The 15,957-nt window shown below is 36.8% G+C and overlaps 1 protein-coding gene across 1 annotated transcript; it reads right to left on the bottom strand.

The window, feature by feature from the left end:
• Window positions 1–30: 30 nt before the first annotated feature.
• Window positions 31–14,514, bottom strand: rrn3 (RRN3 homolog, RNA polymerase I transcription factor). Its single transcript, XM_026917218.3, has 17 exons — window positions 14,095–14,514; window positions 13,934–13,990; window positions 12,720–12,809; window positions 11,101–11,230; window positions 10,941–11,000; window positions 9,559–9,622; window positions 9,320–9,389; window positions 8,542–8,640; window positions 8,255–8,347; window positions 7,418–7,538; window positions 6,897–7,027; window positions 6,652–6,782; window positions 5,300–5,484; window positions 4,241–4,349; window positions 3,623–3,775; window positions 3,106–3,190; window positions 31–1,894 (listed from the first exon to the last, which is right to left on the bottom strand). The coding sequence occupies exons 1-17, from the start codon at window positions 14,185–14,187 to the stop codon at window positions 1,754–1,756; spliced, it is 1,812 nt and encodes a 603-aa protein (XP_026773019.3). The 5' UTR covers window positions 14,188–14,514; the 3' UTR covers window positions 31–1,753.
• Between the last annotated feature and the right edge of the window lie 1,443 nt (window positions 14,515–15,957).

The following is a 15,957-nucleotide window of genomic DNA, read 5'->3' as shown; positions in this document are numbered from 1 at the left end:
AAAATAATAACAGAGAGAGAATAAAGGTTGTAATTCTGGCACAATCTTTTTTTTTATTCCATTTCAGTGAGCACATTTACAGTTTCCTGTATCCCTTTAAATAACTGAAAACATCCAGATCTGAGTTATACCAATGGGTTTAATTAAACAAAAGTCCATAATATTAATAAGCAGGGTATTTCTTTTTTTTTTACATGTTTTCTCCTAGCATTTAGCCGAATCTTTACTTGATAATCTTTACTGAATGAAATGAAGCAAGTAGCATTATAATGTAGTAAAAAAAAAAAATAATAATTCCTCTTAACAATAATGCTAGTTGAATCTGAGCATGACTTACGCAGGAAAAGTTTGTCTTTTTAAAATAGACCTATACATATAATAAATAATAAAAATATATTACAAAGATGACCAAAACTACTTGCCTCACTGGACTCAAATGTCAATTTAAAGTTTTATTAACTAACAGTTCGAGTACACACCACTAGGTGCTATAGATGAGATCTTTCTGTATTTTACCTCATTACAATATAAAAAAAAAAAGCCTGAAGAAAGATGGAGATGCACAAAGATACAGAAACAGAGCAACCTAGCAGTGTGTACATGAACCTTCCATGTTTGCTGACTAGCACTAGCTGTGAGGATTATTAACTTTTATAAATATAACTTCAAAATTCTGTCATAAATCATGTCAGATTAGCTCACGTACTTAGCCAGCTAACTAGCAATATTATGAACACCAAATATGGCAAACAGTGAATGTTAGAAACATTTATAAATATGATTTAAAAATCCTGTCAGAAATCCTAGCAGGTTAGCTCATGTGAGCTAGCTGACCAGCACTGATGCTGTGGGGATTAATAACATTTATGAATATAAATGCTTTCACCAGCCCTGAAGATTATGAAAATGTACGGATTTGAAAAAATTCTCTCAGAAATCCTGTCAGGTTAGGTCCTGTTAGCCACTTAAATAGCATTAGCTGTTAAAATTTTGAACACGGCAAACAGTGAATGTTATGGAAATTCATAAAACCTCTTAGAAAACATGTCAAGTTAGCTAACGTGAGTTAGCAGAGCAACATAAGGATTGCATATACAGTTTAACATTTTTGTATAACCTGAGAATTCCTGTCAGGTTAGCTTGTTAGCTACCTTGCCATCAGTATTCTTGAACATTATGCACATTTATGAATGTGAATGGAAAAATCCACTCAGAAATCCTTTCAGGTTAGCTTGTGAGAGCTAGCTGAACAGTTGAGCATCAGATTAGCTCCTGTTAACTAGCTAGCTAACATTAGCTGTTAAGGTCATGGACAGTGAATATGGCAGTGAATGTTAATTTTTAAAAATCCTCTCCGAATTCCAGTCAGGTTAGATAAAGTTAGCCAGCTGGCTATTGTTAGCACTGAAAATTTTGAACATTTAAATGCATTTGAATTGGGGGAAAAAAAACCCTCTCAGAAATCCTATCAGGCAAGCAACACAATTCAGCACTCGGACAAGATTTGTGCTTTTTTAAATATTAAATCTCGTCATTTACACTTCTTGATTCCTGTGTCATCCAACCTCTTGATTAGTAAGTTATAAATTGTATAGAAATTCCTCCCAAGTCCTCTTGAAGGATCTGTATTGTGAGGTTGTGTGTAAAGAAGGAGAGTGCTACAGAAGATTCCCTTCATGGGGGTCTGAAGAAAGCAGATCATCTCAGTCTGTCAGTCTGTGTGTGTGTGTGTGTGTGTGTGTGTGTGTGTGTATCAGAAGGGTCGTTGGAGGAAGGCAATGGGAGGAGAGCCCACACTGCTGGGGCTGCGGAGGTGCGACTCGTACGACCCCATCACCATGTCAGCCTGAGGAGTTTCACCATGGAGGAAGTCGTCCTCTTCTTCTGTAGAACTCTGGGAAAGAAATAATGTGTGATAAATAATGTTCCTCCTTGGACCCATTTTACACACAATGTAAAAGGTTGTTCTTATATTACTGGTTTGTGTATATTTACTGGCACAAATGGGCCTTATTTATCAAGCTGGATATGAACGGATTTATTAGTAAATTGTTTGTATGAGAATTTACACAAGAAATTTGGTATTCATGGAAATCCTGTAAATTTGGAAAAATGTTCGTATCCTACTCGTGCTTCTGAGTGCGTGTTAATTTACACATAATCAGACTAACTAATGTAACTAACTCGACTTGATCGACTCCAAATCATATAATATGCATGAATTACTGCACTTTTATATCTGGAATATACAGTTGAGTATAAATTGCTTATTTTTATTACATTTAAAGCGTTTAGCAGATGCCTTTACCCAGAGTGATTTACAGAAGTGCTTTGGAGTCCCTATCAAAAACACATCCTCATGCTAGTTCACTAGGTCAGGGACTAAGAGTACCATCCAGAACATTTTGTGAAAACCAGATGTTAAAACTAATCATTCAATTATGATAAAAGAAATGGCGCCGTATAAGCAGAGGGCGGGCCGGTCTGTCTGCGCAAAGCCGTAAGCCGTAAACAAACGCCTCAGCTGATGGAAGATTCAGCGCTCATTTATTAGTATTATTATTATACATTATTAAATATGTTTATTGACATAGAAGTGGGTCAAAATAAATTCCACTTCTGTTTTTCAGCCTTTACTCTGATCCTTCATGCCTGCGCTGAGCTGTCTGTGGATTCGACATTTTATGGAGTTTTGTGGGCGTCACTAAATGCAAATGAGCTGTGAACTATGTGAGAACTATGCGGGTGATCAATATACACACGCAAGCATGAAGAAAATCAACCTTTCCAAAACTTCTGTAAATCCGACATAATATTTTAGTTCGGTTTGGCTCACCCAAACGTTTACGCAGAACTTTACTAAAAGAGTGTTAATGCCAATTTCCTCATTACCCCAAATGCAGTCACTCTAGAAGTGTGCATTCAGTCCAAACTCTCACCTAGAACAGTTGTGTGTAATATTAAAGGTATCACACCACCCTGGCATGGATTATTTTCATATAGCTAGGCAGTCTGTCGCATGTTATTCCTTACATATTCCAAACTCCTCTAGATGAGAGCTAATGTGCCATAAACACTTTTAAAACACAGTATAAACCTATTTACTTTTGTGACTTCCTTCTTCGGAGCTGCCATGCAGTCGCTCGGCTCTTCCCACACCTGATAGATCGATTCAAAATAATGTCCAGATCTGAGAACAAAAACAACACAAACTTAATAGCCAGCTCTCAAATGGCACCGTAATTTGCAGTTCACATGTTTAAACCAATTATTTGTTAAGGTGAGGATGTATGGTGCGTGAGGGATTGAAGGGCTTGTGTGTGTCTTCTAGACTTCATCACATTGCCGGATGATGGATTCCTGGATGTTGCCTGTTATGTGTTCATGTGTTCAGTAATTTGGGTTGGTAACCATAATGCTTCATCACACAACCACATCGGTGATGATTTTTCTATAACAGCATATCTTAAAGGCTTTTATTTCTTACAAGATTCCTTACACAAACAGCTACACTTCTGTTATAAAATTATCTAATAAATGTTTTTTATTCATTTAAAAATGACGTAAAGATTACTTAGAGATGGCTTATTATTACTTTATCACTTATTTGCTTAGCACTGACCTCTTTAGTAGGTACGGATCAAAGGGGAAAAATGTGTCCAGAGGATTGGTATTGGTGGAGAGAGAGTCTCCGCCCACTGAGCTCCTCACTACAGGCAACATGCAGCGGTTGTTTCGCTCGATGATCGTGTAGCAGAACACCAGCTGATATTTCCTGTAGGGACGGAAAAATAAAACACCTTTAATGATATTGTTATCAAAGGAGAATACGCTACACAAGACAGAAAAACTATAACAGATTTAAACATAACTTCCTTTTATAGAGTAATAACATGTCCTTTTTTTTTTTAACAGTGGACGATCACACAATGGGATAATGAATCACGCTACACTGTGTAGTGTGGTGTAGAACTTCATCGTATCATGTATAAAGCATGAAATACTTAGGAATCAGTCCATTCCAAAAAACTTAACGTTACTATTAATTTACTTGCTATATTCAAACAGTACATTTAAAATAACTTGGAAAATAACGTTGAGCTTTGTACATGCTTACTAGCTAGATAGCATGTTTACTACCTTCTTTGACAACTAGCTAGCAAAGTAGCAAGCAGAGTAAACTAACACAGCTCTGAAGTGTGTGTGTGTGTGAACATGTAAGAATGGTATGGTGCTTTACCTCATGATGGCGGCGAACATGTTGGTGACGGCTGGCAAACACACTTTCAGCGGGTTCAGCTGACTCATGACGATCCGCTCCAGATTCAAACTCTGTAAATAGGCCAAGCCTACACACACATGCATGCACACACACGCCCCCCCAAAAAAAACAAAAAAAAACACAATAACAATCTTTACATGCTGTAGTTCTGTTTAAAGAGGATCTTTGGGATTCTCATTTTTTCATTAAAATACAGTCGTGGATAATTTTAATAAAGCATGAGTTTCCATCCAGCTGTTTTAATGTGAATTTTGAATGTGTGTAAGAAAACCTGGATGGAAATTAATGAATCCAAAAAGCAGCTAGTTTAGTCATTAATGGTGTGGTTTTGGACGTGGTATTATAGGAAAATAACCAAACATGTGATGGCGTGATGTGGCCTGATGCAAAGTGGAGGTACCTTTACCACCCAAAAGTTAATTATTTTCCTACAACAGCATATCCTGAAGTGTTTTATTCCTCTTATACCACAGCAATTTGTCAAAAATGACAATGATTTATTAATTAAAGAATTAAATGACATCGTACTTTTTTCTGTTTTCTAGTTACAAGTTAGTTCCTGTTATAATGTACATTATAGCAGCTATAAACACTCATTCCCTCACCAGCTTCTCGTTCGTCTTAAGGTTAATTGGACAAAAAGAAAATCACAGTCTGTCATGCGACAGAGCGTGTGTGACATGTCGGACAGGTATAGCTTCACCTCAGAATGTCACAAAGCACTGAAGACATAATTATATGTATTAATAATGACTGCAGTAATATGAACCTGCGATTTGCAGCTGCGCTACAGTCAGAGCTGCTGTTATAGAAAATTCATCAACACCTTTCTGACCAATCAGAATCGAGCATTCAATAGCACTGTGGTATAAAAGAGATGGATAATGAGATGATGTGATGCAAACAGGTTGTTTAGAATAATTGATCTCAAAGTAATATTTGTGATGGAACTAACCAATCTATAATGTCATCAGTGAGTGTGTATGAAAAAAACACGAAGATGAAGATGTGACGCACCTTTCTTCATGTTGCCCTCCAGGATGGCTCTGTGTCTGAAGATGAGTGTGTAAAACACGGCCTGGCACGAAGCGTAGAACGGCCCGTGCAGAGAAACGTCACAGAACGCTTTAGAACCCGAATCTTGGCTGTCTATGTAAAGATGAAGCCAAGGAACCAGCAGGTCCAGACATGCCCTCACCGTCCTGCACCCGCAAACACACACACACACACACACACACACACACACATACACACACATACACACACACAAACCTACCTTAAGTTAATCTAAAATGCATGCACACATAGGGTCTACAGAAGGCATGTCTTTCCGGGGAAATGTGGATGAGTCTGAGTCCATATATAAAAAATTAAAGTAGCTCTAAGTGGGTGTTGATGATAATATGGGTGTGTCTGATTCCACAGATAAAAATTAAAGCAGCTCTAAGTGGGTGTGGATAATAATATTGTGGGTGGGTCTGAGTCCATATATAAAAAGTAGAGCAGCTCTAAATGGATGTGGATGATAATGTGGGTGTGTCTCATTCGATATATAAAAATGAAAGCAGCTCTAATTTGGGGTGTCTGAGTCCATATATAAAAAATTAAAGAAGCTGTAAGTGGACATGGATTATAATGTGGATGAGTCTGAGTGCATATATAAAAAAATTAAAGCAGCTGTAAGTGGGTGTGGATGATAATGTGGGTGAGTCTGATTCCATATATAAAAATTAAAGCAGCTCTAAGTGGGTATGGATGATAATGTGGGTGAGTCTGAGTCCATATATAAAAATTAAAGCAGCTCTAAGTGGGTATGGATGATAATGTGGGTGAGTCTGATTCCATATATAAAATTAAAGCAGCTCTAAGTGGGTATGGATGATAATGTGGGTGAGTCTGATTCCATATATAAAATTAAAGCAGCTCTAAGTGGGTATGGATGATAATGTAGGTGAGTCTGATTCCATATATAAATTTAAAGCAGCTCTAAGTGGGTATGGATGATAATGTGGGTGAGTCTGATTCCATATATAAATTTAAAGCAGCTCTAAGTGGGTATGGATGATAATGTAGGTGAGTCTGATTCCATATATAAAATTAAAGCAGCTCTAACTGGGTGTGGATGATAATGTAGGTGAGTCTGATTCCATATATAAAATTAAAGCAGCTCTAACTGGGTGTGGATGATAATGTAGGTGAGTCTGATTCCATGTATAAAAATTAAAGCAGCTCTAAGTGGGCGTGTCTGAGTCCATATAAGGAAGCTGGAAAAAATTAAAGGAGCTTTCTGGCATTATCATATACATGTACATTTGTAGGAAATAGAGCACACTGAGGAACAGGCTGAGGGACGAGAGACGGATACGTACGCTATGGGAATGAACTTGGCTCTGGCGAGGAAGCTGCCCATGTAGGCGGCGGCGGCCTGGCGGAGGACAGCGGGCTGAGACGGGCTCTGTAGCACCTTCCACAGGTGATCCAGGAAGGCTTCAGCTAAACCCTGACCACATCAGACACACACACACACACACACACACATATATAGTATATATCCAGTATACAAGATACATATCCATAAATGTGTGTGTGTGTGTGTTGAGCATGGGCCACTCACCAGGCGGAAGCTGCACAGGTAAAACATGCAGAACTGCACGTGACAGGAAGCGTGTGTGGGCAGCACCAGCTTATCAAACACACACACCAGATCTCTGTACAGAGCTTTGACTCTCTCGACATCCAACACACCTGTACAGGAAAGATCATGTGACACTGTAACATCCAAGGTCTGACCTTATTTACTGTAAACTAGTCTACAAAACTAGTATACAGAAGCAGTAAAGAGAAATCATATCCATGATCAATGTGCAACAGTAGTGAAGTGCATTCACTCATAGCTGATGCTAACCCTCGAGTGAAAAACAAACTGACAATTTGCATTCGTCTTTTATGACTGATGAAATGAAATCAATTCCAAGTAGTGAATTTAGACCACTGAACCTGGCTGTAATCTAATAATCACTCCATAAATCATTAAATTCCCTTCAAACACATGATTTCTGTTACGTGTTGCAGAATACAGAATAGATTATGAGTTATATCAGGAATAATCAGTGTGTTGTCACGTGCGATTCTCACCATTAACGTGGCTCATGTCTTTAATGAAGCTCAGCAGCACTAACATCAGCGTGTCCAGTCTCTCAGCTACAGAGTGAAACATCAGCAGACCGCCATCATGCGGAGAGCTCTCATCCTCATCCTCGGAGAGAGGAAGAAAAAAAACACAAAGTGAACGGGATTAGCACTTAAAGAAAGCGTTAATACTGACAGAAGGGAAAGTAGAGCATGAGAAAGAATTAACTTATGAACAGAAGAGAAAGCTTCAGAATGTGTAGGTTAAATGTGCAGATGAGAAAAGGATGCAAAAGAATTAAATACACAAAAAAAAGAACAAATACGAACTTTAAAACAGACGAAAAATGCAAAACAGAGCGTCGATTTCAATCATTTCATTAAATGTAAAAAGAGAAATAAAGAAACAGGGTGATGGTTAAGAGAAAGAGTGTGTGAACATTAATGCTTAGAAAGAGAAAATGTGAACATCTGAAAATAAAAATGTAGTGATGCTTGGATAGAAGAGAAAAAGAGAGAAAAAATAAGGGATAACTAGAGAGCAGAGAAAAACGGGTTAAAAAAGAGAGAGCGAATAGAAAAGAAAGGAGAGAGAGTGAATCTTATACTTATGAGTGAGAAAGAATCTTAATAATTAGCGAAAAAAAGAGAGTAGAAGAAACAGAAAGTGTGTATATAGCAGAAAAGGAAGAGATTGAGAAACAACCTCCAAAAGAAACAATGATGAACAAAGAAAGGAAAAAAAAAAGAGATAAAGAAAGAAACTAAATGTCTTTAATTAATGAAATGCATGTATTGCGCTTAATATATTATAAATTATTTATCTGGCACGCAGAAGCTCACCATGTTGAACAGGAAGTCGTCCTGAGCCCCTGCGGCGTGATTCTGCTCTCTCAAACTCTCCACCTCCTCGATCTCACTGCGGGGGGCGCTCACCTACCACGCCCAAACAACAACAACAACAACAACATTAACAACAACAGGTTAACAACCAAATATTAACCCCAACCTGTGTTCTAATACTGAGTCACTAAAGGTGTGTTAGACATTAGCATTGTAAAGCAGGTTCCGTTCCCTCATACGACAGTTTTGTTACTTCAGCAGAAAGTACGAGAACACTAGTGCCCTACATCCAGAGTGAGCATCTTGCTGATGATGAGCTCCAACACGTCCCGTCTCAGAGCCGGAATATAGACCGTGATCCGAAGCAGGTTGTGAACGTAACATTCCTGCAAAAACACACACATTTTACATGCTGTATTATCATGATAAGGACAACGGTGGGTTTAAATGATGGGGGATGCAGTAGTCTCAGCCTGGCCTACACCAGAAATGTAGCTACGCAATAAAACCTCATATGACCCAGTTAGCTATCCAGTCTACTAAAGTAATAGCAAAAAGAATTTTAAAACATGAAGAGATTAAATATTAGAAAGAACATTAACTCAATTAAACATAAAGCAAACATAAAAGTTAAATTCAGATCAACTTCATTTCAGATAAACTCAAGATGAAGATAAGGTTGAATTTAGGATAAACTCAAACTAAATTCAAATTCAGATAAGATTTTTTTTTTGGATATACTCTAAATTAAGATACACTCAAATGTAGGATAAACTCAAACTCAAGTCAAATTCAGATGAACTCAAATTTAGGACAAACGCAAGCTAAAGTTAAATTCTGATAAACATCATTTTGGAAAAACATAAACCTAAACGTACGTCAAATTCAGATAAACTAAAATTTAGGTTAAACTCAAATTAAAGTCAAATTCAGATAAAAATAATTTTAGAATAAACTCAAACTAAATGTCCTCCTCCTTCCTAAAGCCCTCCTCAAATGGAACCCTGGTGAAAAGAAAACCTGAGCTGCTGCTGCTTTGGTAAGAGATAAAATAACAGGACGTACCAGCGTTCTGGATGATTTCTGTACAAAAGGGAAGTTATCACTGAGGATTGGCATCAGAAACCGGCTGGTACTACGGAGAAAAAAGCAGACTCTCAGAAAATTCTCCCAAAGTGTTTTATTCCTTCTTTAAATTATGTTCCGCTACGATACGTTCCATCTCCTCAGACCTGATGACGCTAATAATAATAATAATAATAATAATAATAATAATAATTTATGATCTTTTTATTGTAACTTACGATGGAACGTATCTTGCGATCATCTGTAAGGCTTGATGACAGTGATCGAATATCCTGGGCAGGTCTGGGAAAAAAAAAAAAAAAAAAAAAGACACAAAATTAGAGAGAGATGTAGTATGTGTGTTTATAGTTTTCTAAATTGGTAGAAATGTGACTTCTTAAAAATAAATATAAAAATAAAAAATATATATTTATGGGAAAAATGTTGTCTGACAAGATTTTCATCATCAACTGTAAATAATAATAATAATAATAATAATAATAATAAGAGGAAGACGAATTTATTTACTGTATACAGCACCTTTCATACATAAAACCCAGCTCACGGTGCTTCCCAATTAAAAGAGATAAAGCTAATTACGTTCTGTAACAACCTTTAAACCGAGAAAGATTAAAAAGGTAAGAAGAAAACATAAAGGAGGAAAAAAAGAGCAATGAAAAACAGCCCAAAAAATGAGAGAAAAAAAGAAAAAAAATGATAAGAGTATTATCATAAAGTATTAACAGTGACAAACAAAGATTAAAGGTAATAAATAAAAAATAGAAATAAACAAAACCAAGCAATTAAATCTAAAATTGAAAAGCCAAGTTAAATAAATATGTTTTAAGATGCTTTTTAAAGATGTTTTTAAAGATGTGAATTCCACATCCAGGTTGCATGGACACTAAAAGCAGAAAGTAAAAATTTGCCTCTGCTATTTTTTATAATGATTATAAGATTCAGATATATTACAGTCTTATATACAGATTATATTACAGTCTTATACTCTTATATATTAGACTGTATTATTATCTGTTATTTTCTTATTCTGGGAAATTTGTGTCTTATGTAAGACTTTATGTTTTTTTTTTTTTACACACACCCTAATCATAAAGACATACGTGTCCAAATATCAGGGGAAAAAAGAGGCTCAGTGTTGTTATTCAGACCAAGGGAGTCTTCGCAAAATATAATTTTACAAAATATGAATGATAAAGGGTATAATAAATTTGAAAAAAACTTTTTTTTTAAAGATTGTGTTAAAAATAAAGCTGAAAAAAAAAAAATCACTTTATGTGTGTTAGTCATTCTTGCTCACGAAGGGTGCCAATAATTCTGAAGCTGACTGTGTACACATAGAGTTGGTAGTTCTGGTAGTTAGTACATTTGCATTGTCTAATAAACTAAGAGCTCAGTGTGTGTGTGTGTGTGTGTGTGTGTGTGTGTGTGTATTTACAGGTAGATCTATATGTCCTCACTCATACATCCTCATTTAATGATCTCCTTCACTGTATGCTAATATTTACACCTTTACTGCTGTAGAGTGTGTGTGTGTGTGTGTGTGTGTGTGTGAGTGAGATGTTCATTTAACGTGCCGACAGAACACACAGAACACACTCACTCTCATCGTCATCGTCCGAATCCGATATGTCCACGTTCCCTTCCCGGATTTTCACTCTTCCTGTAAGAGATGATGAAACGTCAGCACTTCAGCTCTCACGAGGTTTTTATCTGACTGGAAGGAGACGGTGTTAGAAACGGAGGAGTGGAAAGAAACTCACTGGGGGTGAAATTAGAGACGAGCGTTTTGAGACACGACCTCAGGTACACGGTCTGAGCTGAGATGAGGTTGCTGAGGAACGCCAGGTATTCGTCCACCACGGCAGCACTCCGCCCGAGCCACGGCAGCCTCTGACAGGAAAATGTGAACAAACAAACAAACAAACAAACAAATAGGAAAAAGAATTGTTGTTGTTGTTGGGCATAAAGTGTTACAACTATTTTATTTTACATATAAAATTTCAATACTGATAGTAATAAGAAGAAAAAGAAGGTAAAAAATAAAAACAAACAAAATAAATACATAAATAATATATAATATTTTAAAATATATATTAACATTATATAAAAATAAACTAAAATAGTGATAACACTTTACATCAAATTATACTACTACTAAAAAAAAAAATAAAAATAACCAAACAAAATCAATAAATTTATATAAATAAATAAATATTTAGATTTAAATAAAATCAGCTATTTATTTTTTGGTCTTCTTTATCTTATTATTATTATTATTGCTTTATATACATATATATATATATATATATATATATATATATAATATGTTTCATACAGTAAAATGCACGCACAAACATCCATAGCAGTTTACAATAAATAAATAACCAAAAAAAACCAAACAAATTGATTAATTAATTAATTTTAAAAAACAGTCAAAGAGCAACAGAAAAAAATAAGAAGTAAAAATACTAAAATGGAATATTGTATAAATGAAATACAATTTAAAAGAAGTCAAGGAATTTTTGTAAAACAAACAAATGAAATGCAGCTGCTGAAAAGCTACACTATAAAAAGCAGGCTTTATAATACAGTAACATCACCAGCGTTTGTTCATGTGACGGTGTGTCACGACACGGCAAAGTGAAATCGTTTTACTGTTAACGCTGCAGTGGCGTAAATTATAATGACGTCACAAAAACCTCCCTTAAAACCTGCGGTGTGATTTTAAAAACGTTTTAAAAAGTGAATCTCAGAGAAAGCAGAGAGCTCAGAGTGCTGATGTGAGAGCGTTCACGTCAGCCCAAACACACAAGCCGGGTGTCTGGAGTTGGCTTCTGTAGGTTTATTCTGGAGCTACAAGGCGATTGTTGCTAACAGTGGAAGTAATAGAAGCTTATAGCCAGAAGTTTAGCAATGGGGCACTAAATCTGCTTGGGCGAGTTATCAGACAGCCTCAGTCATCTCTGCGGAGGCGTTCAGCGTCTCAGACAGACGCGGTGATGTGGATTCTGACACAATGTTATTTATAAACATAGAAAAAAAGCACGTCACGGAGCACAAAACACAGTCACAGCTCTATTATTAACCGAAATCCCTTACTTCATCAGGTAGGAGGCGTGGCCTAAAGTGCAAAGGTAATAATACAGAACCAATTGGATTTAGATATTTATTTAAAACTTATAAAGACTTATTTCTCTAATTACTTATAAAAATGTTTCTGTGCACACCGCGCCAGTAAAAGCTAACCGACTCCTCCTAAGAGAAAGTGTGCGATGATTTAGACACGCAAATGCACTACATTAAAGTGGGATGGAACATCGTGGATGTTTCATTTGGGGCTGAAATGATCCCTTCACCCCGGTGTAGTGACGCTCCTTACCAGAACCATGTAGATCAGCTGTTCGTGTTCTTTGCCGAGTTGCGTGACGCACGACCTGAACTCCTGCAGCCAGCTGATGATCTGAGCGTCCTGTCAGGAGCACGAAAACAACACAGAGGAACAAGCCACGGTTACCAGGTGTGTGTACCACAGCGCAGCTGAATTCTGCATTCTGATTGGTCAGAAGGTGTTGATTAATTTCCTATAGTGCAGCTGCAAATCACAGGTTTACATTAATCCACTCGTTATCGTTTCCATAGTAACAACTCATTCACACAGACTTGTACGATGGACACGCTACATAATCTAAGGCTAAAAAATAAACTTAAAAAGTATTGTTATTTAACAAACATATAATCATTCATCTGGTGAAGTTTTCTTTGAGGAGATGTTTGTTTAACATTTAGGGAAGGAGTCTCCAGTGCCAGCGCATGTTTTCCTCCATGGGAAAGTCCTCTGTAACATGACAAGCTTTTATGTTATGATCTTGTTTCAGATTTTCTGCAACTTTAAATCTATCTATAAATGGATAAAAAGTATGGTGTGTCGTTCATGAATAAAATAAAAGTTGTAATCGTCGACAAGCTGCTGTGGTATAAGAGGAATAAAACACGTCACGATGTGCTGTTAAAGGAAATTAATCAACTTCTGGGTGGTAACAGGGACTCTGCTTCATCAGCCCGCCCTATCGGGGATTAGTTTTCTATAACAGCACACCCCTGAGTGTTTTATTTATTCCTTATATAACATTGTTAATGTGATCTCACAGAACTTTTGCAACATTGACCGACTCTGTTGCTTCTCAGAGTAACAATACTATATAATTATATACTTTTAAATAAAAAAAGTCAGATTTGTCATATAGTTTTACACGACATAATGCATGAGGTGCAACTAACCTTCCTACAAGTAAGGTATCATAAGTGGGGCATCATAATTTTGTGTGTGTATATATATATAAACTATTCATATATTTGGTTCAGTTATGTGTATAATAATCTTCTGGCTCTTGATTAGAGCTTTTTATTCCTGAACTTTCTCCCTGAGACAACTCAACAGGTCCATACTGACATGATTTATATTGAGTTATTAAGCTTTGAGTTAAAGTGGCTTGTGATTTCCACAACTTTCCCCTCATAAAGAAATCACAGACTCCAGTCTGAGAACATCTGGAGAACCTCTGGAGTTCATAAACTTCCTCAAAACAGACCTACCTTAATATCAGGGTCTGAAAGTTGATGCTTTATCATCTCATAGTCACTTGTGTCTCCCTTAAGGACAAAAAAGACACATAATTTAAAATACATAAATATCTGACAGTTTGTTGCTTTATTACAGAACTGTGTCTCTTAGGAATTAGACTGAAATGTCTCACCTGCTTGACTTTGGCCAGAGTGTTGGCAACACTGTCCCCAAACCGCACAGTTTTGGGTGGAGGAGTGTTAATGAAATCTCTCTCCACCTCCATGCTGGATTTCTAAACTCTAAACTAAAACACAACTCCTGAGCAGCAGCTCCTTCCTGTGTTATTCCTACAGCTGACACTGCGCACGTGCTAACATCCAACCCAATTCTATTTACCTCGATTTATAATCCGAGGACAAGTCCAGACATGTCCACACAACTCCATTCAAACAGCGCTACACAACACAGAATAATAAACTGCCCTCACCTGAAGCTGTAAGTAAACACTGCAGACGGACATGCGGACACGTTCTGATCATCCACACCCGTATTCCGACAAGCCCCGCCCACCTGCGCGAGGATTGGCTAGCATCACGACGCGTCCTCTTCCAGGATTGGATAGTTCTTTCTACGCACGCGAGCTTGCCGAATCACAGCACAGAAGGCGGAGCTTGACGGAATACGGGTCGGAAAAATAAACGCCATGCGGGACAACATAAAGCGAAAGTGTTACATTTGAACATTTACATTACAAAAATATTATAATATTATTTTAGATATCTATTTGAGTACGTTTTAAAAATAAAATAGGTTTAAATGAGTACGCGTTAATTGACTGTACGATACAATAAAATAAAAAAAAAGCGATTAACGACCCGGAAGTGTTACCTGTATACCGGAAGTGATACAGGTAACACTAGTGCTACCTGTCGGCGCGGAGTGTAAATGTAGAAAGTCTTCAAAATTATTTTTGAATTGTGTAAATATTTAACCATTAAAATATAAATGTGTTTATTTTGCCTGTTACTGTATCATATCTTTGCTAAAAAACAAAAAAAAAAAACAAAAAACAAGCTATTCTGAATTTATTTTAACTGACAAACTGAAAAATCCACAGGTATGATTTTCATGTTAATCTTCAATAATTAACATGTGATCTTAAGACTTATTTTGTAATTAAATTATTGGTTGGTTTGGGTTTTTTTGTTGTTGTTATTTATTTTCACTCTTGTTAGCGTTTTCGACTGCCTGCTGATAGTGGTGCAGTGGGATGTAGTCCACTTTTCATCTCTACCTAAAGAGAACGATGCAGCGGCGCTTTAGTCCTTTCGCCTGTCCAGCTCTCTCAGCTCCTCGCCTGTACACTCGTATCTAACAGACCAGACAGACAGACCAGGCCTGAGAAGAATCCTGCATCCTGAAACACATTAAATCTGTTTATACTGAAAGATTTGTGATGTGTTCAGTGATTTATTTGTTTGCTGTATTTTCGATATACCTGTGAGACATTAGTGGTTGTGTGTCATGCAGAGTGTCATTGCTACAATTTCTACAGTGGCGTTTAATAGGAGGGAAAGAAATTCAACAGTCTCATACATAAGTGTGATAACAATCAGGTTTTGCTGTTAGCTTCTGAAACCAAAACACGCAAGAGAACTTTTCTCACTCACCGTCTTCCAGTGACATTCAAAGTCATACTAATGAGAAGAATTAGAGGAGACGTTTGAGCAAACATTAGACTCAAAGTCCCAGAATGCAGTGCAGCTGCTCTGAGTTATGGCAGCGACTCGGCTGAGTGTACAGATGAGGAGGTGAGAGAGCTGGACAGACTAAAAGACTAAAGCGCCGCTGCATCTGCTTCACTCTCTTTAGCTAGAGATGAAGTAAGGGCTAAATCCCAGGCACCGTAATGTAGGAAAGCATGGTGAAAAGCAAGGTGAAAAGAGAGCAATGTATCAATAAATAAAAGTTTAAAAATGTCAACAGAACTTCATTCTAAAATAAATCTCGGACGCCGTTAAGGATTACGTGTTAGTTATTAAGATTAATGGGT

This window comes from Pangasianodon hypophthalmus, chromosome 13, assembly GCF_027358585.1.
Source record: "Pangasianodon hypophthalmus isolate fPanHyp1 chromosome 13, fPanHyp1.pri, whole genome shotgun sequence".
NCBI classification, from domain to species: Eukaryota; Metazoa; Chordata; class Actinopteri; order Siluriformes; family Pangasiidae; genus Pangasianodon; species Pangasianodon hypophthalmus.
The sequence above is the reverse complement of the archived record's forward strand: the minus strand, read 5'-3'. Positions and strand labels throughout refer to the sequence as shown.

Bases quoted from the DNA above. Each gene is read 5' to 3' on its own strand.
- rrn3 (XM_026917218.3), bottom strand. From the start codon at position 14,187: ATGGAGGTGGAGAGAGATTTCATTAACACTCCTCCACCCAAAACTGTG. The intron at 11,001-11,100 runs GTGAGTTTCTTT...CATCTCTTACAG, and splicing joins CGTCTCTAATTTCACCCCCA to GAAGAGTGAAAATCCGGGAA. The intron at 1,895-3,105 runs GTAAATAGGTTT...TTTCTTTCCCAG, and splicing joins CGAAGAAGGAAGTCACAAAA to AGTTCTACAGAAGAAGAGGA.